Source organism: Penicillium samsonianum (assembly GCF_028829775.1).
Source record: "Penicillium samsonianum strain IBT 33392 chromosome Unknown utg000006l_segment0_segment0, whole genome shotgun sequence".
NCBI classification, from domain to species: domain Eukaryota; kingdom Fungi; phylum Ascomycota; class Eurotiomycetes; order Eurotiales; family Aspergillaceae; genus Penicillium; species Penicillium samsonianum.
In genome coordinates this window covers 1,634,740-1,658,042 of record NW_026643264.1, presented here as the reverse complement: position 1 = coordinate 1,658,042, position 23,303 = coordinate 1,634,740, and the positions used below count along the sequence as shown (strand labels likewise).

Here is a 23,303-nt window from a genome sequence, read left to right as displayed (position 1 = left end):
CGAGCAATCTCGCTTATTCTTTCATTGCCTCTCTAAGGTAATGCCTGGATTGGCTTTGACCTGTTGGATTTTTTCCCTTTCTTTTCTTTCTTCTTTCTTTTCACATTTTATTTTGGGGTTGGAAGCATTTCGTGCTCCAACAGTCTGACCCCAGCAGATACGTCTTGGGAATGGAGTTATTGTGTCACGTGTGGTGATTCTACTTACATTGCATGCATCCCAAGTTATACACATATGTTGGCTTTTTTCTTTTGAATGCTCTTACAAGATGCCAACTTATTCCTGTTGATTTGGCTGCGCCATATCATTTTCATATTCAATGCAAAGTTTTGCGTTCGGTGATTGGCTTTTGGTGTTTTGAATTATACCTCATCTTCAGTGTGGGCTGTATGTAGGGGTTTGTTTGCTATAGACTTTCTTTTCGGTAGCTTGTAGCATTGGATAGCACATAGATCAATTACAATCGAGATGGAGTCTAATACTGCTTGTCCATGTGGTTAATCTGGGAATGGAACTTTTTGGTTCATGCACAAAGTTTTCAAGTTTGGAAGTACCAGACTCAGACCTCATGGCGTTTTGTGGGCCCTTCCGGTTCCACGGTTCCAGCTCCCATAGTTTCGCCGGGGCTGACTGGTATCAAACCAGAATTATCCAAAAGTCTAATTAGAATAAATTGAACGATAAGGCATATGCCTAAATATGTCCATATTATTACTGGCGATCATAGAGAAAGCAAATGCATGCGGCTCGCGGGCCTCGGCTTTCCCACATTGTGCTCATCAGGAGTTAATTTAGAAGCACGAGTCAGCTTACTATAGAGTTGGTATACATTAAAACATCCTCTGTTATGTTTCAGCTCTTACATTGTCCAATCTTTGATATCTAGGTAGAAATCGACATATACTCGAGCCCAGATATGGCCCCAAGCGCAAGAAAATGGCCCTCAAGAGAAAATATCAACCCCTATTTCTATAACAACCAGCCAGTGCTAACAAACAACCGCAGGCTTCTCCCCGTTGCTGCTCTGGCCCACTACACAGCCCAAGGCTGTGATATTGCTAAAGCGCGCCCAAATCTCGGCAAGGCCTTCAAAGCCCTATCAGCCCTGGGCCTCATCAACCGGCTAGGAAACTGGCTCGATCATCGCACGCTGAATAACAGCGTCAGCGACCCATACAACTGGCACCGCGAAGTCGTAATCCTAACAGGCGGCAGCACTGGTATTGGCCGACGCATCGCCGAGCTGCTCGGGGCACGCGATATCAAAGTCGCCATCCTAGATATTACGCCGCCAGCAACCGATGACGTGCTATCAAACAGCGTACGGTATTATGAATGCAACATAACCTCCACAACGGACATCGCAGACGTAGCATCCAAAATCCCCAGCTCATTCGGCCGGCCCAGCATCCTAATCAACAACACAGGCATCTGCACCGGCAAAATACGAACATCGCGATAGACGAGGAAATATAAACCGAGATGCCAGAGAGATTCAGAAGCCCTGGGATGTGCTGGAAGCTCGAACGAGCTCTCTGCGGCTTGCGGAAGTCACCGAGGCTCTGGCAGTGTGAGACATCGAGGATATTGACCCTCTTAGGCTTAACGGCGGTGAAGGAGGACATCTGCTTGTTCACTGCGGATGGAATCCTTGTCTAGTTTTATGAGTATGATATAATCATCGTCAATCATCCCTCCCAACGCGCAAAGGTGGAAGAACTGCGAAAGATTCCGAACACACTCTGGGAGCTTCGTGATATGGGTGAGGCGGAGTGGTTTCTGGGAGTACGAATCATTCGAGATATAGACCAGAAGGCACTCTGGCTCTGCCAAGTCTCGTATATCTCTTCAATGGCGAATCGGTACCACCTTGCTGGTTCGAGAGCATATGAGACACCTCTTCCGGGAGTTCCATTGTCACAATATAGAGGGAAAGCCACGCAGGCACAGATCCCTAAATACCAGCAGAAGGTTAGATATCCGTCGTCTTTAGCACACTAGATGTTTCAATATTGGAGCGCGGTATTCTGAGATAGATAAGAAGGGGTTGGGTGAAGTCTAAGGTTCATTCAGGACAGTCTCACCACCAGACATTACCAAATGGCCGAGCAAAAGAAAAGTTAATTCAGAAACTTTCCGTCCACGGGAAGAAAAGTAAATGCAAGGTCTGTTGGGGGGTATACGGGAGTAAGAGAAGTCCGACCCTTCTTTCGGTCACGGGGGATAGAGACACCGCTCCTCTTTCCATATGCAGCGCGGTTTTGCCTATCAGGCGCTACTGCCGCTCCCAAAATATTTCCATATTTCCACAATAATTTCAATTTGAATCCTGCGCGAGACCCTCATGGTTCTAGGCTCGCCATGACCTAAGGTCCAATGTTACAAGAGCACACGTCAATCCCTGCCTGCATCCTATTATGGGTCAAATACAGTCCCACTTAGCGCCATTACAAGGTCTTTCAAAACCTCGTGTTCGCGTGATTTTGAACAATGCTACCCCAGCGCTTTAGGGAAATATGGCCGAGGAAGCGTGCTAGTGTTAGCTTGGTGGTAATGCTTGCCGGAGTCTGCATGTTTTAAAGGGCAACATTTATTGAACGCAGAAACATGCACTTACTTCAGATCAATAATGCCCCAAGCCTTACTACCATCTTCTGCCGCTGCATTTGCGCCACGCACACCCCCTAGCGTGGTGCTTGATGCCAAAGTCCCTCAGTGGTTGACAGCGACTCTTAAGCGTGTGAGCCCAGCTAGGCGTCGCTTGAACAACCCCAAACAGCAAACCAATTGCCTTCTTCAGATCCTCTCACCACAGAGCGCGACCTGGGCATTGTGTTCGATGATGTTAGATGGCCTGTTTGGAATGATTCACATAGAGGCCTATGTCGTGTATGTCGACATGGTCTCGCAGAATGAAGTGGCTTTTAAATTGACCAAAGAGACCATTAGTATCCTGGAGGGCTTCCATGAAGAGTTTTTGGTTAATTCAGCAGACCACTACTCAGGGAAGCAAGCTCATGCGAACGAATTACAGGAGGATTTCGTCAAAGCCGTCAACAAGTTCATATACCGGACGAATGCCGAGGCTCTAGAAGGACTACAGGAGAATGGTTCTGGAGAGCTACTCTGTGGCAACAGTGCGGACGTTAAAGCAGCGATTTCCCGCCTTTTTGTGCCAATAGTTCCTTCCCCACCCATTCCATATCCGTACCATCCACTGCCTGGTAGGACTATGCTATGGACGCCTGAATCTGTCTATGTGTCCGGAGCTGTCGACGCATGGAATACGCAATCAACTATCCCATTGACGAGCATCACGAATCAATACAATCCAACGCTGGAAAGTACCCTGGATGTCAGTTATGCCAGATCCTTCTCAATAGATTTCGTCAGCACAAAGGCGTCGCAATATATTTGCCGCCTGCACCCATCCGATTCTTTCGATAATCCGATGGAACCACCCGAGCCAGCTGCACTTTTGTGGTAGTCCTGATCTATTCTAAAGTGGAACAGGAATGTATATTATACTCTGAGAGGATGAAGGCGAGACAGAAGGAGGTAAATTAGTTCTTGGGTTATAGAGAGGCGGTATCCTGAGTTTGTTATTGCAAAATAGCAAGTTACGTGTTGCACCCAATACGAAATAAAAGCTGCTCTTGTGGCATGCCTTTCAGTTTTCTGGTTGCGCAAAAAGGCATATGATGAGCATAATGCCGTCTATTCAGAATATATCAGCTAGCCTGTCTTCCCTGGTCTATAGTTGCGCCATCAATCATCCAAGTGGAATGCTAGAGAGAGAGATTGGTTGACCTTTAGATCTACATCGCCCGCTGAGTGAATCGAACCTTCTTAAAAGCACACACGCGGCATGCAGTACCCCACATGACGCACGAGTTCAACAACTGCAAGTTTGATGGCGGCACAAGCATGATAGTGGGCGGAACTGGTAGGGTAGTCATCTGTAACCTGGACAATGGTCATGCGAGTTATCTTAACCAGTGGTGATATCGATAAGACCTGGTTCTACAACGTTATATCTCAGCAACCATGATGCGTATCTCGGCGTCGTCCATTTGCTCGTGGATATCGTCAAGGAGTGGGCTTTCGAACTTGGCTGCCAAATAGTTTTATGCTCTCACGAAGATCGACGGCGGACATGCTGCTATTTGGTAGGGGTAACAGAAGTAGGTAAAGGAAGCAAAAGATCGATGGATTGTGGAACGGATGGTGGGTATAAATTATACCAGGCGGGTGCGGTGGTCGTGTAAATGGTCACTCGAGGGACATGTCCGGATAGGGCGATGTTCTTAACCGGTGCGCGCACGCGCGAGACGAGCGTGTTCGCCAGTGGCTGGCCATCATCGATGAGAAGTGACGAGGCGGATTGTCATCCGTAGAGCGAGGGGATCTAGGAAGCCTGTCGGGTTATTCAAATGAGTGCTACCGTGCGGGAGACGCCCCAAGTATCACTTAATCCATTTATTCAGGACCGTAGAGGTAATATTGTCAAGAAGCGGCCGTTGTTCAACCTGCACGAGTACAACGGCACTGGTTGCAGGCCCAGTATACAATGCAAGTAGCAATGGTATATCCAGATTCAAAGGCGGCATTAGGGTAGACTCGACTTCATTCGAAGGCACAAGGAATCGTTCGCTGAGCACGTCGGTTTGCAAAATTCTCTCGTAAGGATTCAAGAATTTGCGACCTTGGGAGATATTAGAATCAGGCTTTGGAACATGTAGACCAGGACACAACTAAATGAGGTACTTACTGGGTTAATACGGCGTTTTCCTAGCCCATTCGCGTTCGACTCAACAACGGCAACCTCACTCAAGACCTGATAGCATAGTAAAGGCAGTTCTCTATCCAAAAAAGCGATACCGGTAGGCATATTTCATTTTCAGTGATGAGAGTTGTGTCTGGGGAGCCTGGAGAGCCTCGATCGTGCGGTATTTGCAGAGATTGGCGAACTGGGAACTGCTGTAACGGAAGTTGACAAAGTGCAAATAGCCCATCCTGACTTATGAAGTATATTTCGGCCATGGGGACCTGCTATCTGGAAACCATCAGTGGTGAGCCAGTTTCCGAGCAAACAGTCGAGCGAACGGTTGGCGTAGAGAGCCCTTTAACAGACTGGTCTGCTCTTTTGGAATAGGGTTGGAGCTCTTTGTGTGGATAGTGGAGGATGAGAAAGCATTGTGGTATTTTAAAATTAGATTCACTGCCTAGAAAGTAGGGCCGGGCATCTGGGGGTGTGTCAAGTTAAAATGGAGAGCAGCAGATGACCCGGAATTTGCTTTGCCTAAAGCAGACAGTCCGCGGCACTTGCCCTCCCTTTTTCCAGCCCTCCTCCTCTCTGTCTATCCCACAATCCCACAAAAAGCATCATCAAATAAAGCCATTTAAACCGTCAACCCGTCTTCCTCTACCATTCAGGGGAAATATTTGCTCCCAATCTTCTCATTGGATATCCTCCCGATTGTGTCGGTACGCAACAGCGAGCCCATGGTATTGGAACCCCTATAAGTCCTCGTGGTATACAGACTGCATCGTTCGGTTACACACACGGGAGAGAGTTTGTTGATAGATTATCGTCACGGCGAAAGGGGAAGACGTACAAAACAGCTCTTCTCCATGGCCAATGCCGTTAAGAACCCAAGCGCCGCATTCCCCTATCCCCGAAAGTTGTTTTTCCCCCTTATTTCGGGTTTTCTATATCTATCGCGCTGCAGCAGTTTACTTATACATTTAGTAAGATATCTCTGCCTGTCAGCTCTCTTGTCTGATGTTTGATCCCTCAAGACAGCCTGATCTAGCTGACTTTGTCGAGGGGCGGCAGTGAGGCGGCAACCTGCTCATGACAAAATGAAAAACACTGGTCCGACCCCTTGTCTCAGTCAGAAATCTCAATTTATATTGGAATCATGAAGCTAAGACTTGTTGATCTCCGCAGTTCCCTTCCACCTAGAACGAGTCGAGTCGAGGCACCAGCAGACACCTACCAGACTAAAAGCAGCGACAACGCACGGGGATATGTCTTCAAAGCAGACTAGATAAAATTAGCGAGACTTATGCTGTTAGAAATTATATCTAACCTGTGAAAATCCACTATTGACAGAAGTCTCGTCTGTAGAAATGGTGGTTTGGTGGTTAGACGTGTCCAATCAGCCCAAGGGGCTGAGGATGAAAGCAGTATGGTTTTAAAGTTGGCATTTGGTGGCTCTAAATTGGGGGGAGGGAAGACACGGCCTGCCATCGTTTCGTACACTACCCTAGTGAATCTGCACAGAAGAATTATCACTGACCACTACGGCATCACAGGTCTCCCAAACACAACCGATTCCCTTATCAACATATCCGGAGGGGTTGAATATCACGAAGGTACTACTGTGATTCACAGAGGTTTTGACTCTTAAAACAGCCTCCACAGGTGGGGCCAAATGACAAAAAGTATTTTCTATATCAATATTACCATCGATAATACAACCGAGATCATTCATGGAAATGTGACAGGATAACAGAAGAGGCTATTTTATTCTTAAAAGGAGATGCCTTGTCGGAGCTTTTACTGCCGAAGAGTTAACGTAATATTCAGTTTTATTCCGTCTCAAACATTATCAAAAATAGTGGCTATTTCTGGGCTTCGAGTCTGCGGTTTATTTTCGAGAAGCACGGAGCCGCAGTTGAAGGTGAAATTAAACAAGCTGGTACAGGTTGAAACGAATTTCAAGAGTATATATACGAAAAGAAGAGTCGCAGCAAAGAGGGAGCACAACAGAGTAAGAGACACGGCATATGGTTTGATGTCAGTCCGTAGCTGAATAGCTTCACCCAAGCCTTGATACTGGGGTTATTTCTTATGCGGTAAGATCTCCATGGCCATGCTCGAGGCGTTTCATAATACCGCCGATGATTTTATGTTCCTCGGAAGACAGGCCCGCATGTTGATGCTGGAAGTATCTCGCAACCAGGTCCATGGCATACCTTATCTCATCCTTGTCACAACATCCACAGGCGCTGGTTTGCGAAACAACGTTGGAATTGTGAGTCGCCGGGGGCAAGTGCATGGTCTTGTTGCATTGCTGATTTATCACGCTTGCTGGGTCATTCTCCTCCATGGCTGTACAAGCTTCCTTGGTACCAACTTTCAGGAGTGACTCAGATATCCTAATCGGGTGCGGCTCCTCGGTGTTTGCGTGATCTAAATCTTGGACGAAGAACAAGTTGGTTTCCTGATTGAACTTCTCCAGCCATTGCTTGTTCAATTCTTTCATCTTAGCTTCAGGAAGCCTGCAGTCGTTGGCCCAAGAAAGCGCCCTATCCATGATAATGTCATCATTTAACGGGAGTCCCTTGCGCCGGCAGTTCTTTGCCCAGTTGAAAAGCGCCTTTTTTATATTAGGAACCCGGTCAATGGTCGGATAGCGGCTTCGGTCGTCACATCTGCGGTGTTCCTTTTTTTGTCGTCGGTCCCCGACGGTGAGTTTTCTACACCGGATTAAACGCCCGGTAGATGTCTTTCGAACAGAAGGCGTCAGCGATGAGCTTAGCGCGAATTGTGAGATCAGGCCTGGTGATAATCCTATTTCGTGGGAAGGTGATTGATGCGGAGGCATAGTGGGCCAGGACTGTAATAGCGTCGGGGATGGCATCGAAGCATAGGGCGGCGATATAGGCATATTGTAGGTCGTATCGGTGACCGCGAGGGCCGAGAGGTCGATATTACAGTATTGCGGTATTCGCTCATCATGCTGTGGAGAGATGAAAACGCCCATTTCAACCCATGAAGAATGGACAGATTCATCGTAAACCTGGTGTGTTTCCGACTCGGTGGCTCCCGGGGTCTCCATGGATGGTACCAACGAGAAGTATTACGCCCTCGGACAGCACACGGACGCGACGTTAAATCCAGTTGGCAATGGGAGTAATCGGAAAGGGATAATGAGTTTCTTCGTGGAGGGAGGAGACGCGAAAACGACAGAGGGGAAAGAGATAGCCCCGCGAGGCAAGCAAAAGTCTTCTTTTCGGGACGAGAGCTAATTAGTATATAGGACAGGCACGCATTCTAAGATACAAATCTTTCTGGGTCCGTTGAGAGGCAGTAGGTTGACGGGAGCTTGCTCCTATCCCAGATAGGATAACCGAAGGAACCAGAATAGGACCCAAATCTTTGGGAGAAACTTCCTTTCCTCCAAGTAGCAGAGCTAATGATGTGACCCACCAGCAAGTTGGCCGCCATTGGCGATTTCAGTACACTAGGGCCTTTTTCGACTCGTGCCTAGCTCCAGCTTTCCAATGCCAAGGGAACTTTTGTTACCTGAAGCCTTATTTTCACCGGAAGAGTGGGTATACTACCCTGCACAGAAGGCTGTGTGTGGTAAGCAGGGAGGGTCGCTCCTGCTCCGAACTGGTCCCTGCCTGATAGCACGACACTAGTGAGAGTGAACCACGAAAGTGCTCTTAGTTCTATCCCCATTGAGTATAGATGCTGACCACCCAAAGTGTCTTTCCTTACCGGGTGGTCCGAGGTAGCAATCACAAATCCTTGGTCCCACCGGCCGAGTCTTCTTACTGGTATGTCACATCACTCAGTGGCCGCGCTGCCAATATCCCGGTCGTTGCTTGCCGCGGTATTACGAAAACTCCGTGGGCATCGGGGAGTTGAGTAGGATCGGGAACTGTGCAAATTGCAAGCCGAGGATCGGTCGACGGTTTTGTTCGCCGCGCTCCACGGTCTGGTACGATCGGCGAAGAGGCTGCCTCTGAACAGCCGAAGGATTCAAGGCCTAGGCTTTGCGATGTGACACAAATCACAAATAGATAGTGGTCTGCAAATTTCCTTACGAGGGGGCCACACCGCCGCCAAGGCGGAAGTCCCGATTGGATCATTGTTGCTGGCATGACTCGCAGTTTCAGAATGAGATAAGGTAAGTGAAGCAATACCCCGAAAAAGAAGAAAGATAGTGGAATGATGATGTATATTTCAAAATTTCAGGTAAAATCTAGCCCATTCTAGTTACCTCGTACTTATGTATAAAAGCCCTAATGTGAAAACAAAAAGGGGAAATGTAATTTCGAAGATGACCGAGACACCAATTCCCATTGGCTATCCAACTCGGCTTCTAGGAACAGGACGCTAGAAACTTGACCTCTGGGATTTCGTACTCCAGGTGTCACATTTGGGCCTGGGGCTGCATACAACATACATACAGTCACCCCGCAAAAGTTTCCGTAAAACCCTTCCCACCTCAATATATATAGGGGATTAGTAGAGGGACACCCCCCACCTGTAATGGGACACCCCTTTCAGTAATGGGACACCCTCTGCCTGCAAATTCTGGCATCTATCTTTTCTGCCGAATATTCTGTCACTTCATACTAATTCTGCAGCTTTGAATTCTGGTTTACATAGTAAAAGAAGCATAATTTTAGTAAGAAAAAAGGGATTTATTTTACAGAATGATTTGCATAACAGCATACATTTCTCACTACTAGTAATACTCGAAGTCTGCATCTCTGCTTCTGCCTGCGCCTCGCCGCCTTGAGCTCCGTATCGTCGCACTTTCATCATCATCTCCATCTCCATCTCCATCTACAATACGAGTAGCGCCCCGAACAGCGCCCTGCCCCCGGCCCGGGCCCCTCCCTCGCCCTCGCCCTCGCCCTCGCCCTCTCCCCCGAGGCTCCTCCCACGAAGAAGGATCTCGGTGCACAGAACGCTCGTGAGCTGATAAAGGGGGCTGAGTCAACGGATTAGGAGACGAGCGGGGGTTCTGCGTGCTAGGCTGCGTGCTAGGCAAATTCTTAGCGCCTCGGGGGCGCCCTCGTCGGCATGTACGGAGGGGGTCTTGTATAAGAAGCAATGGATCGATAGGAGGAGCATCGACGCTATATAAATGCCAATGCTGATGGAACAGCTCTGGTTCGAGGCATCTATCTTCCTCTTCGTACTGCTGTAGTATATGGATGCAGGGAAATCCAGCTGTTTCCTTCGAATTGCAGGTACAACGTGGAGGAATTGGCCGCGTATCATCCCCTTGATACCGTGCGTGGAGCTCCTTTGTAAGCTGAATTGCTCGTATAGAGATCCGAGTATAAAGCAGCCGATAAAGCTTAGGAATATTGCCAGTTGGCCGACGGATTTTCTGGGCCTCGATGCTATGCTGTATCTTATCGAATTGGAGCGCTACAGACCGGGTAAAACTGCGGAGCACTACCAGTAAATCATTGGTAGAGACCTGGAGATCCTGTTTGAGCAGCCAATGCGCACCCTCTGTACGAGAAGTAGCAATCTCATGAAGATGAAGGTATCGCGAGGTATAGCAATGAAGAAACCGCCGGGGACAGTTATCAAGCCATTCCTTCTGTATATAATCCAACAATGGCGCAAAAGGGGGGTCTATATATCGCTCTTTGAAATTGGCCCACTGCTGGTCCCTTTCCTCGAGTGTAATCGCGTACACAATGCGGTTCCAGCGCTGTAGCATCTTCTTCCACCCCGCTTCGGCCTTCTTACGGTCTTCGTTGCGCTCGGCGGCGGTAAGTTTGCGGGAGGTATTAGCCTGGGCTTCGCGGCGGGCTTGTGCTACCTGATCAGCGAGTATTGGGCGGGCCTTCTTGAGGATATTCATATTGATATGCCAAATGCAGAGCATATGCTTAGTGCTGGGAAAAACGACCTCAATTGCCTTGATAAGCGCCTCTTCTTTATCGGTAAGGATCGTACTGGGAGGGGCGAGAGCGAGGGATTCGTATGCTTCGGCTAGGCAGGTAAGCATTACCTAAAGTATATAGTATAATATGTTAGAAAATTAATCGATTAGGTGTCTTGGGGGTATTATACCTCATATGAATCATCCTTCTCATCTCTCATAAATGCAAATGCAAGGTGGAAGGTTGAACCAGTAGCCGCAAAGCCTACAATATCAAGCAAAGGGAGCCCATATCGATTGGTCTTATATGTGCAGTCCATTGAAATAACCCAGGGGTTCTTTCGAAGCATCGCAATGCTAGATTTATGCATACAAAATAGCGCAGAAACATGAGATTGATCATCAAGTTCATACTTGAAAATCCAGCCCCCATCCTTAGGAAGCTCTATCAATAGTGCTTGAAGCGGCGTACGCCCAGCAAGAAATAGCTGGCTTAGCTTCTTCCGTGCGTTGTAGATATCCTGGGGAATGAGCACACTTTCTGGATCCGTTTCACGTATCTCAGTAAGAATCTGGCGCGTTGTATGTCCTTGCCGAAGCCCATTTTCTACCTGATCGCTCTTATGGGTAAGATCGAGCTTCCGTTGTGCAGTGTGGGTTGATGCCGGCGATGGTTGATGGTTATGCTTCGACTTCGAATCGTCAATTGTTAGATGCCAAAGGTTAGTTTGGAGATCTAGCCGAAGCACAACCATAAAGGGGCATCCGAGTGCAAGGGTTGTTGTACGGCGCTTTTTGACCGTTTCTTCATACTTGACTGCGCGCCCACGATCACAGCAAAGGTAGACCGTTTTCTTCACGCCATTCTTAGTATATTTAGAACGCCGAATCGTCACCGCATAGCCATATGGGCGCGCAAACGTATTGACTACCTCGGCCCCTTCCTCTGGTGTATTGAATTGCTGGTTTAACGGAGGTAGCGGAAGCTGTATGTACCCCGGGGCGTTCGGTGTAGGTATTGGCTTGGGGCTTCGCTGGGTACTCGGTTCGGGGCTTTGCTGGGTGCTCAGTTCGGGGCTTGGTACCGGCTCAGAGGTAATTATTGGCTGAGAATCTAGGATAAGCTCCACATCAGAATCCGACATCAGGTATGTTAGGCCTAATGAGGCCATATTGATGATATTAAGTGCGTAAAATGCGATGAAAAATGAGCAGAGAAATGACTTGAGATTTAGAATGAGGATTTCGAAAGTGCGAGCCATAATTAAGAAACAAACTGGACTTCTTAGCTATAATTGAAATTTTCGCTCCACCTGCTAGGTGACTTATTTTTACTAGGAGTTTATATAGTAAATACAGGTACCGCCAGAGGACTTTAAGAATCTACAAAAGTTGATAGAAAAGCGGTGATAAGAGCGGTGAATAGATGCCAGAATTTGCAGGCAGGGGGTGTCCCATTACTGAAAGGGGTGTCCCATTACAGGTGGGGGTGTCCCTCTACTAATCCCCTATATATATTCATGATGAGTTTGTCGGAAGACTACAATTGTACGGTCAGAAACAATAATTTTCCACTACATCACAACCACCGGCGCTAGAGAACTGTAATTTGGCAGAAATATAATTTCATTCGTAATGATTCATTGCGATCTCTCAAAATTCGAAAGTAGCGACTGGAAAGGTTAGTAGAGGGATTCTGAATAACGCTGTTGGTTTTCCTGAACAACAGCGTGCGCTAGTCGGTTTTCTGTCTAGTTCCCGCATTCTTAACTATGTAGGGTTTGAGAATCACGCTGTTATTCAACGTGGAATAATTATAGGCTATTGTAGCAGCCCGTACGCAGTACTATCGACCCTGAGCCCTTCCTCGTAGAGCGCAGTTGAGAATAGCTTTGACCCTACGAGCAAACCCGCCTCACCCAACCTCAAATTTCTTCACTTGTGTGAGTGGGAAGGTGGGAAAGCTTACGATGGGGACCCATAAACGTGCATCCACTACCGTATAGAGTGGCGAGTGACTGCCAATAATAGGGAGGTGTCAAAGGACACGGAGGAAGATTTCTTTTTATAACCTAGCGCCTTCTGGCAGCTGTCCTTGGAAAAAAAGTTAGAAAGAGCTCTACGACGCAAAACTGCTCGCCATCGCCAATTGAGACCAGATGACACCGTCATGGTCGCATCAACAACCAATCGTACAAAGATAAATCTGACCAAACGATTTGACGATACCGATATTCCCTGGACCGCTACCGAAAAGCAGCTTCTGATATGGTCAGAGCTTCTACTCCGTGGTAAAGAACTGAGGTTGAAAATCAGTTTCAACCATATAGACAATCGTCATTCGTCTCCATCCGCTGGCCGGAAAGGAGAGAAATGAGGTTGGTCATCTGTCACACAAAGAATGCTCGGCGAGAGGGACGCACAGCTCGACGCAGAGGAAAGTACGTCTGGTGGAAGCCAATTTGGCACAGCGTCTATAGTATAATGCGATGTGACTCGTCGACGTGTCAGCACGGCCACCATTGCTGGGTAGATCCAATGGGAAACAAAGCACTACCCACTCAAATCTCATCACATCAAACGCCTAATAACCCACGTTGAGAAGGGCGGTGTTCTGGAATATCATAAGGACGTGTCAGAAGCGGTTCGGGACGAATTGTTCCGGGAAGAGCAAGATATGTAACCACTCGTCAGAAGAGAAGTGTAAGATATTTGACAAGTTAATAAAAGGGCGTCTTTAAAATTACGCGTCTTGCAATTGAAAATTTACTCTAATACCCTTTTTCTTATCCGCATGCTTGCATTTAAAAAATTGCTACCTGTCGCGTAAATCAGTGGGAGTATGTATCAATTACTAGCATCTCATTTTGTCATAGAATCCGCAGACGAGGGCGGGGCGTCTTGACGTCTTTGTTGACGCGCCTCGTAGCTAGCAGTATCTCAATCACCGCTTTATGCTCGTATATCGTCGCCCATGACAGCGGCGTTATTCCCTCTTGGTCTTCGGAGTCTGGTTCAACCCCTTCCACCGCGAGTAGCAACTTGACGATGCTTGCAGATCCCTTTCCTGCCGCTAACGACAAGGCCGTTCGTCCGTCGAAATCCTTAGATTCCGGGTCCACCCCAGCCAGAAGTAATAGCTTGACCACCGCCTCGTGTCCATTGCCTGCCGCCCAGCATAGCGCAGTCTCCCCCCGAAAATTCTTAGTGTCTGGATCGATGCCGTCGACTCCAAGTAATAGCTTGACCACATTCTCCTGTCCGGTCCCTGCCGCAAGTGATAGCGGCGTCTCTCCCTTTGAATTCCGAGTGAATGGGTCCACGCCGCCAGTCGCAAGCAGCTTCTTGACTACCTCTTTATGTCCTTTGCATGCCGCTAAAGATAGCGGGGTTTCCCCGGTTGAGGTTCTGGAGTCTGGTTGAACGCCCCGTGTCGCAAGAAGTAGCGTTACTACCTCCTTGTGACCGTTCCACGCCGCCAGCGATAGCGGTGTCTCTTTGTTTGAGGTTTGAGAGGCTGGATCGACGCCATCCGTTGCGAGAAGTAACTTAACGACCGCTTTATTTCCATTCCAGGCCGCCCATGAAAGCGGCGTCCAATTGGCTTCAGATACAAGTTGAATATTGGCTCCTTCTGCTATCGATTTCTTGGCTGTTTCCTCCTGTCCATTCTTTGCAGCCCACACAAGAGCGGAGCTTCTACATTGCTCCACATTGTATCTATAGAGATGGGTATTGAGAAGGTCGTAGAGACGGGCATTGCTTCGAGCGAAAGAATTCATGTCCTTCTGCAATGTCAAGCAGTTCATGACAGATAGCAGCAATTCATTTGGCAAACGAAAGAAGGCCATTCCAGGATTGCAACTTGTTTGCAAAGTAGCCTAGATAGAGAACACTAAGCGGAATAGTAACAACTAGCCACGATGACCATGATGACTCGAGGATGAAATGATGGTGGGATAACTCACCGCCTATTTGCAAACACTTGGTTGTAGACCCATACAGAGTAACGTATATATACCGTCGCGAGCGGAGTAACCGTGCCGAAATATCGAAGAGGTACTCCGATCAACGACCAGGAAATATTCACCACATCCAGCAGTCAGCGTAATAAAATTCATCAAAAATTGTCTTTATCATATATTCTTTATTGGGGCAGAAATAGTATTATAAATAAGGTCAATAAAACGGATTGTGACAACAGCGAAACATGACCCTCCGAAATCTCCTCTGAGCGGAAGCATTTCTATCGCAAGCCGTAGACACCTCACGCCCAGATCTACTCCGCAGGGAACAAGAAGGATTCTAGTAGTAAATATTCTAGCCACCTCGTTTAGTGCTTGCCATATGAAAGTATCGTGGAATGTGCCTTTCTAATGTCTTTGCAGATACTTCTTTCCTCTATTTTACAAGGCTTGGTACGGGGGGACATTATGGGCCATATACTGATACGGTATGGTACTATACCCTGTCTCGGAGATACTTTGATCCGCCAAATCCAAAATCGGCGATCAGTTCTCGACTCGGAAATATGAAATCTCCGATCCTTGTGCTGTTCAGATCACTGATTTGGATGCAGTAAAATACTCGCTTGCCAGACAACTGAATTATTTCGAGCAACATCGTCTCTTGATGTCTGGGTGACATGTCTAACTTTCTTTCCCGCCTTACGTGACTCAACCAATAAACATGTTCGAAGATAAAACGGATGTACCCGCTCGGGCTAACCCCCTTGAAACAAGCCCCAGCGTCAACAAAAAGTTGAGGGCTTGACCCCCAATCAACCTGGATAGAATTGGACTGCCTCGTGAGGGATTTTCACGGGGCCACGTCATCTGCCAAATAGAAAAGTGATATGTCACAGTACTTCTGCGAACCTGTACATTGATACGAGTTATGACCACGTAGTAACGGTACACGTCTCCTAACATCAGAACCGTGCCAATAGGAGCTTCCCCTCCGCCCCGGGGCCGCCTTCTCTCTTTTGCCTTTCACTCGCCCTTGCACGTTGACTCCGGCATTGATTTTTTTGGACATTGTTGAAAAAAGACAATTGAAGCAAACAACAGCGAAAATGGAGATGATCCGAGAGAAACTCCAACTTTTACCAGAGACTGGAAACTGCACTTTGTCTCTCACTATTTCATGGGACCCGTGTGGTTTCACAGCGAAGCAAGAGTACGAATGCTCGGCAGAACAAGCGATTGAGGGAGCTATAACTACAACGGGAACTGTACATCATGCGCAGGCGCTGACCGTCCGCCAATATCTGGAGCAGACATGGAATGCTTCTTCGATACCATGGAAATGATTAAGACCATGATCCGCACCCCTAATGCCCGGCATCAGAGTATGATACCTCTCCATTGTTGCTTATTCCGCTTCCTTAAGACTGACTTATCATCTTCATGATCCCAGGGAGCTGTTCCGGCAACCCCGACAGCCAACTCCATGGAGAATTGAAGAGCGGGCAATGCCTGCTGCAGATAGTGGGACACAAAGAGTTTATTATACATACCGCCCAGCAATTTGCTTGGCTTGGTGCCGGGCTTCGGTCTTCCACTGGGGACCAGGCGCTCTCGACTTGTGAGACTATTTTCAAAAATGTTTCCAGCTGCGAACCGGGGAAGTTTTTGTCTAGTATTACTTATAAACTGACAGAAGTGAAGCCGAGCGACCGGCCGCCGTGGTTTGATATGTTTCGATCTGCAGTGGTGGTGGGTGATTTTCCCGTCTGTCAGCGCCAGGTGTCCGGCCTTGAACTTCCGTTGAATGTCGCAGCGACATTGGTTGGTACAAGATCTGTACAACCATTCCGGGGAAAGCTATTTGCCAAAGGATTCTCTGCAGGTTTGATGGCTGAGGAGGCTGTCGACGAAGGTTCCAAAATTATTGTGTGGCAATATTGTTTTAGAGAGGATGGAGAGCGTCTCTCGTACGATGACTTTCAGTATAAGTCTGGATTGGGGGGAAATCCGAACGAGATACCAGACGTTCACGACGTGGAATCTTATCGACATATCATCCGTTCCAGTTGTGCCGTCTAGAACCCTACCGAATGAAGTGGACGTCTATGGGATTGAACTATCTGAATTCAACATTTCTGTTTCCAGCCTCTACACTGTTCATAAATCTCCAAGAGTGTCCACATTATGGCTGCGCCTCGATAATTTCTCAGTTCGTGATTCACACTGCAGACAAGTCCAGAGCGCTCAAAACCGCCTCGTCCATGGCATGGATATTCCCTGGAGAGAATGACCTAATTCCCTTTCTCAGCGTTGCCGTGATATTATGATCCTGTCTCTTATTGTTATTCATACCGAATGCTATGTCAAGGCCGGTTCGCTATTTTGTCCTACTGCTTTTGTAAACCCTACCTAGGCTGCGGCAAAACCATAGGTAACCGCGGATAACCAAAACCGCACTGCGGGCGGCTGTGGTTTTCACTTTAAAAAACCGCGGTTTTTGCGGTTATCTATGGATATTTAAACATTGTGGTTTTTCTGACTGTATAGATTGTGAACCTTTCGTAGTATTTTGGCGTATCCAGTATGTAAAGGATTATCTGTTTCTCTTCATATGAAATCTCTAGAATAAATATTTAGACCAAATTTCGATTTCTTTTTTAAGTTTCTAATATCACAGCTTATCAATCTCAAATCCCTCCGGTAACTTAGGTTTCTTCCGAACCCTTCCTGGCCTAGCCTGCGTCTTCTCCTCAATTGGCATCACCGGAAGTGGGAGACCATTATCAGCATCATCTAGAGCCTCAGAGGTCTTACTTCGACGCCGCTTCCGCTGTATCTGCCTAGTTTGAGCTACGGACTGCGTGGCAGATAACTCTTCTTCGGCCTTATTATCAGATTCATCTGTGTCATCCTCAAATGTACTTTCTGCTTCGCAACCCTCGTCTTCGTTGTCACTGATCGGTTCGACTTCATTGAGCGGCGGAACAGACTTCCTTGTCAGATCAAGCATTGCAACCTCTCCGACCGACAAATAACCTTTGATCATCTCTAGTTCGGTTTGTTCAAGATCAAACTTGGACGAGAAGAGATGAAGCATTAGGCCTTTTATTGTGTCTGGCTTCAACTGTCCCCGACGATAGTGACAGACATCCCGAGCACAATTAAAGAGTCGCTCGACACCAGCACCGCTCGCAGGAACTGAGAGGATATCTCGTGCAATCTTTGCAAGGATCGGATACTCGCGCTCATGTTCCTTCCAGAAGAGCCGAGGGTTACCCTTTGTGAGCCCTGTAGCATCAATTAGCTTTCGCACGGTATAAGTAATGGGAGAATATTTGCCTTTGGCCAAATAACGTGTCAACTCATCTTCCCGCTGATCCACTTCAGCTCGGAGCACAGTATCTGGTTCACATAATAGCTCAAGCTCATTTTGAGCGGCATCCACGGTTTCTTGGCTATCAGCCGGTACTGTTTGCTGGCTAAATTGCTGCTGATATCGCTTGAACTCCTTCTGTAGAACCTCCCGGTAATGCTTCGTAAAATCGACTTCCTCCCCTTTCCCATTGTTCCCCCTCCAATCCGCGTTATCAAAGTATCGAAGCTTTTTTGACGGACAGAGAATAGTTGCAATCGCATAGACTATGCCATATGGCTCATTTTCCGTTGCAGTGTAGTATTTTAAGAGCTTTCTCTTGGCCGATCGAAGCGACTGAAGCATTCTCCTTTTCCATGGGGCAGCTTTACGTTTCAGTTTCTTCTTAGCGTCATCAAGATGGGTAAACAGCCGATTGTAGATACTGAAGACATGGTGAACAGTAACGTCTCTGGTCTTTGATAATACACTAGTAAAATCATAGAAAGGCTTAGTGACCAGAAGCAAATATTCGACTTGGCGCTATTCCTCTTGATCAAGCTTGAACTGAACGTGTTGATATGCTATACAGTACCGATAGGAGACGGATTGTAATTCCCTGGCACGATTGAGCATGAGGAAGGTGGAGTTCCAGCGTGTGCGACCATCTTGGATCGGAACAAGCTTAGGCTCAGTAGTCTGAAGAGTAAGAAAAGCTTCTCTGCGCTGCGGACTAGCATTGATAAAGATAGCGAGCTCTCGAATCTAACGATAATCTGTTAGTATCATTATAAAGAGAGTGCGGCGATATATTCACCTTCTTTAAGGTTATCACAATATCTCTTGTTGGCCGCCGGGAGTTAGTCTGTAGTGACTGCATACGTGCATCAGGCCACTCAGACTCCGCCTCCTTATTGGTTGGATTCGCTTTTATCTTTCCAAGTAGATCTTTTAGGCTCAGCTGGATAACATGCGCAATACATGGAATCCGGAAGACAGACGTCTCACTGAGAACATGCGATTGAACCATCTCTTGGACACCTAACATCATGGTGTTGTTATTCGATGTATTATCCGTGGTAAGTGATAATACCCGATCATTGATATTATGCTCCTGGAGTATTTGAATCACCTTCTGACTTAGATGAGCACCGGTATGCGATCCTTGGAGATGCTCAAACCCAAGAAGAACCTCGTAGTAATTCCATTCTTGATCAAGAAAATATCTAGTTATTGCCATGAATGCCTGGGAAAAGGGAGATGTCTAGCAGTCAAGTGCAATTGAGAGATGGCTTCCTTTTGGAAGTTTACTAATCACCTTTTTTTGCTGTTCCCGGACAGTGTCGTCTAAAAGCCGTCTGATGGTCCGCGTAGAAGGAATATCAAGCCGGGATTCAGAGAGCTGGGCAGCTTCAAGGAGGTCTTTGAACTCAGGGTATTCAATAATCCGAAATGGGAGACGGGCGGTGGTAATAAAATTGAGAATTTTTCGCTGGAGAAAATCATTGGTGAAGACTTTTGTTGGTACCCGCGGCTAGATCATAATAATATTAGCGATTTCTCTCTATCTCTTCATGAAGCTATGAAACACCTACTAAATTACGGAATAATTGGTCGATTCCTCGCTTCCTTTCCTCTAAGCGACAGGTACCCCCTTTCGGATGTGCTTTAAGCGCAGAGGTCCCTGTACGCTTATGACCTGGATGAGTAAGGGTTGTATAACACCGCTTATATATAACCCTAGCCCAGTCGTCCATCCAAGACCCCTTATGGGGTGTGCCCATGAACATGATTGCCTTCGTGCAATTGGAAACACTCTGAAGATGGGATTCAGGATTTTTTCGAGAAACCAGGATCGCCTTTTTGCAAACAAGACCTCCAAAGCTATGGGCGATGAAAATCAGAGGCCTCGAAGAAGCATTGCAAGACGATATATCAGCTGTCAAGTCGTGTAGAAGATTGGTAGCGTGGTCAAGGACTCGATCAGATGACACGACGGTTTTCCGTACAGAGTAGGCATCGTATCCATAGGTCAAGATTCGAGCCCCGCTGATGCTCGAAGGAAGCAACTTTTGTGGCCAGGGTTCTGACTGTTAATCAGATGTCCAGGTGGTTCGGCGATCTCCGGTCAGACCATGAATAAAGCAAATATCAAACACTGCGTCAAGGCATTCATGCAAGACCTCAAGCCCATCCGGAAAGATCGAGGGCGTTGATTCATTTTGTGTATTGCTTGAGCTGGCCTCCTGATAATATAGTGATATAGTGGAGGTTAGACCTTGCCAACTCCATCATTTGGTCCCATGGGACCATATGGGAGTCCCATCTACTCCCATGGGAGTGCCAAGAGATGGGAGGGAGGTGCCAGTCCGCTCCCATGGGACTTTGATGGGACTCCCATGGGACTGTACATAAACACTGCAAACACGTAGAAAAACGTGGCCTGCATAAGATATGCAGAAATGCCCTGTATTAATGGGTATTTAGCTTACAGTGGGAGGTAGCATTGAATGATTCTGGATTAATTCCTGTCAAAAAGTAGTGTTATTATATTATACTGTGATTAAACTACCTAGTATACTCGTATAGATCTTCATCCCTACGCCGCTTACGATCTCTTTGGGGGCGTGCCTGACTTGTAGTATCGATAATAGGCAATGGATGTAGTGCCGAATCATCATCTGAGTCCTCAGCGGCCTCCTGATCGGTAACAATCTCTCCTGCTTCATCTGAGATATCACCGTCCTCACCCTCGCTAATTGCCTCTGGTGTACACTCAGGAAGTCCCGCCTCCCTTGCCTCATCACCCTCAGTCCTTTCGTCCTGATTCAAGGTAGCCTCAGGTTGGAAATCCTCCCCAGTTTCCTCACTTTCAATATCAAATTTGGATAAACAACGAAGCATCATCAAATCCTGTATTGTTATTTCGTTCAATGAGCCTCGTCGATAATGGCAGATATCGCGAGCAGTACTAAAGAGGCGCTCAACACCGGCGCCAGTAGCTGGGATAGAAAAGACATCCCGTGCAACCGCTGCGAGTGTCGGAAATCTATACTCATTCTCTTTCCAGAAATGGCATGGGTTTACGACTCTCCGTTCTATATATAATTAGCTTAGTTAAGTTATAATGATGATCATCTGAACATACCAGTATTAAGATATCCCTTAAGTTCTTATTTCCGGCCTCAGAGCCTTAAGCATGGCCTTTTTCCAAGGCACTTTCTTTCGCCGAAGTCGGGCCTGGGCCAGCTCAAAATGAGTAAACAGTCGGTTGTAGACCCGGAACACATCATGGATCGTTGTCGCCTTGATCTTTGATAGGCCAACCGTCCATTTGTAGAAAGGCTTTGTGATATGGAGCAAGTATTCGATCTGCCGCCATTCGCTTTTACCAAGCCGGAATTCTGGGTGCTGATGCTCTGCGCAATATCTTTGGTAGCTATCTGAAAGGCGATTGGCGCGCTGGAGCATAAGATATGTTGAATTCCACCGAGTGCGTACATCCTGGATCGGGGCAAGCCTCGGTTCTTCGCTTTGAAGATTCAGAAATGCCTCCCGTCGCTGTGGGCTGGCATCAATGAAAACTGCGAAGGCCCGCACCTAGTAGTGTAGCAGTTAGTATTAGATAAAATTGTTAAAGGCATCAGTTACTTTACCTTAGCTAGCGTATAAATGATTCCCTTCTGTCTCTTTGCCTGCTGAAGAACACTCCCATTTTCTTCCGACCATGTTGTTGCCGTCTTATCGTTTTTTGGATCAGCCTCCATTAGGCCAAGGAGATATTTCAGACTCAATTGAATCACATGAGCAAGACACGGAATCCGTACAATTTCAGTGAAATTAGGAAGCTCCAACCGTTCGATTGAATCACATAGACTATCGACCAAGGTCTTATTATTTGACGCATTGTCTGTAGTAATCGCAATCACTCGATTAGGAATCTGCTGTTGCTGAAAAACCTCAAGGAGAACGTCTGCGAGATGGGAGCCTGTATGCTGGCCGTGAACTGGTATGAAACCTAGGAGTATCTCATGATAATCCCAATTTATATCCACAAAATAGCCTGTGATTGCCATGAATGCCTGTTAGAAGGGTGAGGTCCAACAATCAAGGGCAATTGATAGCTTCGCTCCGGCTGGGAGAAGAGAAAGGAGCTTTTGCTGCTCTGTATGGACGCTTGAGTGGAGCCGACGCCGCGCGGTCTTTGGTGATAGAAGGGTGAGCTTTTGTTGAGAAAGTTGAGCCTCTATAATTAGATCTTCAAAGTCTTTATGCCGGAGGATCTGAAATGGAAGGCGTGAGTTCGCTATAGATTTGACTTGGGCTCTTTCAAATCGCTGCTGGTCAAAGACCTTTCGGGTAGGCGTACGAGTAGACTAAATGTAATATAGATATTAGTAAAAACAAATGGCAAGATTGTGGGTTGCTCAGATCCCGAACTCTATGCTCGCACATCATGAATCCGGAGTCTTCAATTCGATCAAGATTATTGATACAAGAGATGCTATCCAAGCACGGGAGGAGGAAAATGAAGATGTTTGGCAGAATTTGCGGCCCTTTTGAGGAGACTGATAGCATATTCAAGGAGCGTGGGGAAGTTTGAAATTGTTCGGGAAATTGGTGGCGACGAGCTTGAGTTGCGAAAGCAGGGAGGTAGTATCACTGGTGTATTACCGGCTGGTTTAATAGAGAAATGAGGTGGCAGCTAGACCACTTGAGGATGTGATTTCAATGAGAGATCTAGTACAGCAATATGCGTGCTCCCTTACTTCGTTAAACAAGGCATCCAATAATGATAGTAACAAATCAAGAGAAAGCCCAGTCGCTCATGATCAGATCCTAAAGCCTATTTCTCTAAGTACCCGTACCAAGCGCCCAACCACCCAGCACCACAGGAGTCTCCCCGCCCCCACTTATGTGCAAAAGCAAAAGTAATAATACATGATCATTGTGGCTTGGAATCGTGTTCGGTGGGGAAGTGATTCCTAATGTGTTGCATGAGGTGGTCTTTGCACATGAATACGTCATGGTCGCAGCCAACCCACTTGCATTTAGAACTAGAGCAATATCAGAAAATAAGACAAGATCGAAAGAATTAGCAGCAGAAATTTATCTGACAACACGTACTCGGGCTGACAGGTGCAAGAATGAGGATGCGGGGGATCTTCTTCATTCGAGCTCTCGTCTTCTTCATTCGAGCTCTCGTCTTCTTCATTCGAGCTCTCGGCTTCTTCATTCGGGCTCTCGCTCACATCAATGTTCAGTTCACTGTTTGGGTGGCTGTAGTAGGGCGGTTCGGTGTTCATTTCGTTTCAACAAGATATGTAGATG

The 23,303-nt window shown here is 47.1% G+C and overlaps 9 protein-coding genes across 9 annotated transcripts; 3 read left to right on the top strand and 6 right to left on the bottom strand.

Annotated features, from left to right (window-relative positions):
- Positions 1–916: 916 nt before the first annotated feature.
- N7471_010668 (uncharacterized protein) lies at positions 917–1,373 on the top strand (the record flags this gene model as incomplete). The annotated part of the gene is made up of 2 exons (XM_057283387.1): positions 917–1,321; positions 1,368–1,373. The coding sequence occupies 2 exons, from the start codon at positions 917–919 to the stop codon at positions 1,371–1,373; spliced, it is 411 nt and encodes a 136-aa protein (XP_057132366.1).
- A 1,256-nt stretch (positions 1,374–2,629) lies between these two features.
- Positions 2,630–3,487, top strand: N7471_010667 (uncharacterized protein; the record flags this gene model as incomplete). The annotated part of the gene is made up of 1 exon (XM_057283386.1): positions 2,630–3,487. One exon carries the CDS (start codon positions 2,630–2,632, stop codon positions 3,485–3,487), a length of 858 nt encoding a protein of 285 aa, XP_057132365.1.
- A 979-nt stretch (positions 3,488–4,466) lies between these two features.
- N7471_010666 (uncharacterized protein) lies at positions 4,467–4,891 on the bottom strand (the record flags this gene model as incomplete). Its single annotated transcript, XM_057283385.1, is given in 2 exon segments — positions 4,467–4,754; positions 4,772–4,891. The coding sequence occupies 2 exon segments, from the start codon at positions 4,889–4,891 to the stop codon at positions 4,467–4,469; spliced, it is 408 nt and encodes a 135-aa protein (XP_057132364.1).
- A 1,966-nt stretch (positions 4,892–6,857) lies between these two features.
- N7471_010665 (DNA-binding domain-containing protein) lies at positions 6,858–7,850 on the bottom strand (the record flags this gene model as incomplete). The annotated part of the gene is made up of 1 exon (XM_057283384.1): positions 6,858–7,850. The coding sequence occupies one exon, from the start codon at positions 7,848–7,850 to the stop codon at positions 6,858–6,860; it is 993 nt and encodes a 330-aa protein (XP_057132363.1).
- Positions 7,851–10,224: 2,374 nt separating this feature from the next.
- N7471_010664 (transposase) lies at positions 10,225–11,824 on the bottom strand (the record flags this gene model as incomplete). The annotated part of the gene is made up of 3 exons (XM_057283383.1): positions 10,225–10,273; positions 10,462–10,781; positions 10,844–11,824. 3 exons carry the CDS (start codon positions 11,822–11,824, stop codon positions 10,225–10,227), a joined length of 1,350 nt encoding a protein of 449 aa, XP_057132362.1.
- A 1,698-nt stretch (positions 11,825–13,522) lies between these two features.
- N7471_010663 (ankyrin repeat domain-containing protein) lies at positions 13,523–14,503 on the bottom strand (the record flags this gene model as incomplete). Its single annotated transcript, XM_057283382.1, has 1 exon — positions 13,523–14,503. One exon carries the CDS (start codon positions 14,501–14,503, stop codon positions 13,523–13,525), a length of 981 nt encoding a protein of 326 aa, XP_057132361.1.
- A 1,450-nt stretch (positions 14,504–15,953) lies between these two features.
- On the top strand, positions 15,954–16,699 carry N7471_010662 (uncharacterized protein; the record flags this gene model as incomplete). The annotated part of the gene is made up of 2 exons (XM_057283381.1): positions 15,954–16,002; positions 16,071–16,699. The coding sequence occupies 2 exons, from the start codon at positions 15,954–15,956 to the stop codon at positions 16,697–16,699; spliced, it is 678 nt and encodes a 225-aa protein (XP_057132360.1).
- Positions 16,700–17,291: 592 nt separating this feature from the next.
- On the bottom strand, positions 17,292–17,666 carry N7471_010661 (uncharacterized protein; the record flags this gene model as incomplete). The annotated part of the gene is made up of 1 exon (XM_057283380.1): positions 17,292–17,666. The coding sequence occupies one exon, from the start codon at positions 17,664–17,666 to the stop codon at positions 17,292–17,294; it is 375 nt and encodes a 124-aa protein (XP_057132359.1).
- A 5,251-nt stretch (positions 17,667–22,917) lies between these two features.
- On the bottom strand, positions 22,918–23,278 carry N7471_010660 (uncharacterized protein; the record flags this gene model as incomplete). The annotated part of the gene is made up of 2 exons (XM_057283379.1): positions 22,918–23,029; positions 23,100–23,278. 2 exons carry the CDS (start codon positions 23,276–23,278, stop codon positions 22,918–22,920), a joined length of 291 nt encoding a protein of 96 aa, XP_057132358.1.
- Positions 23,279–23,303: the final 25 nt, after the last annotated feature.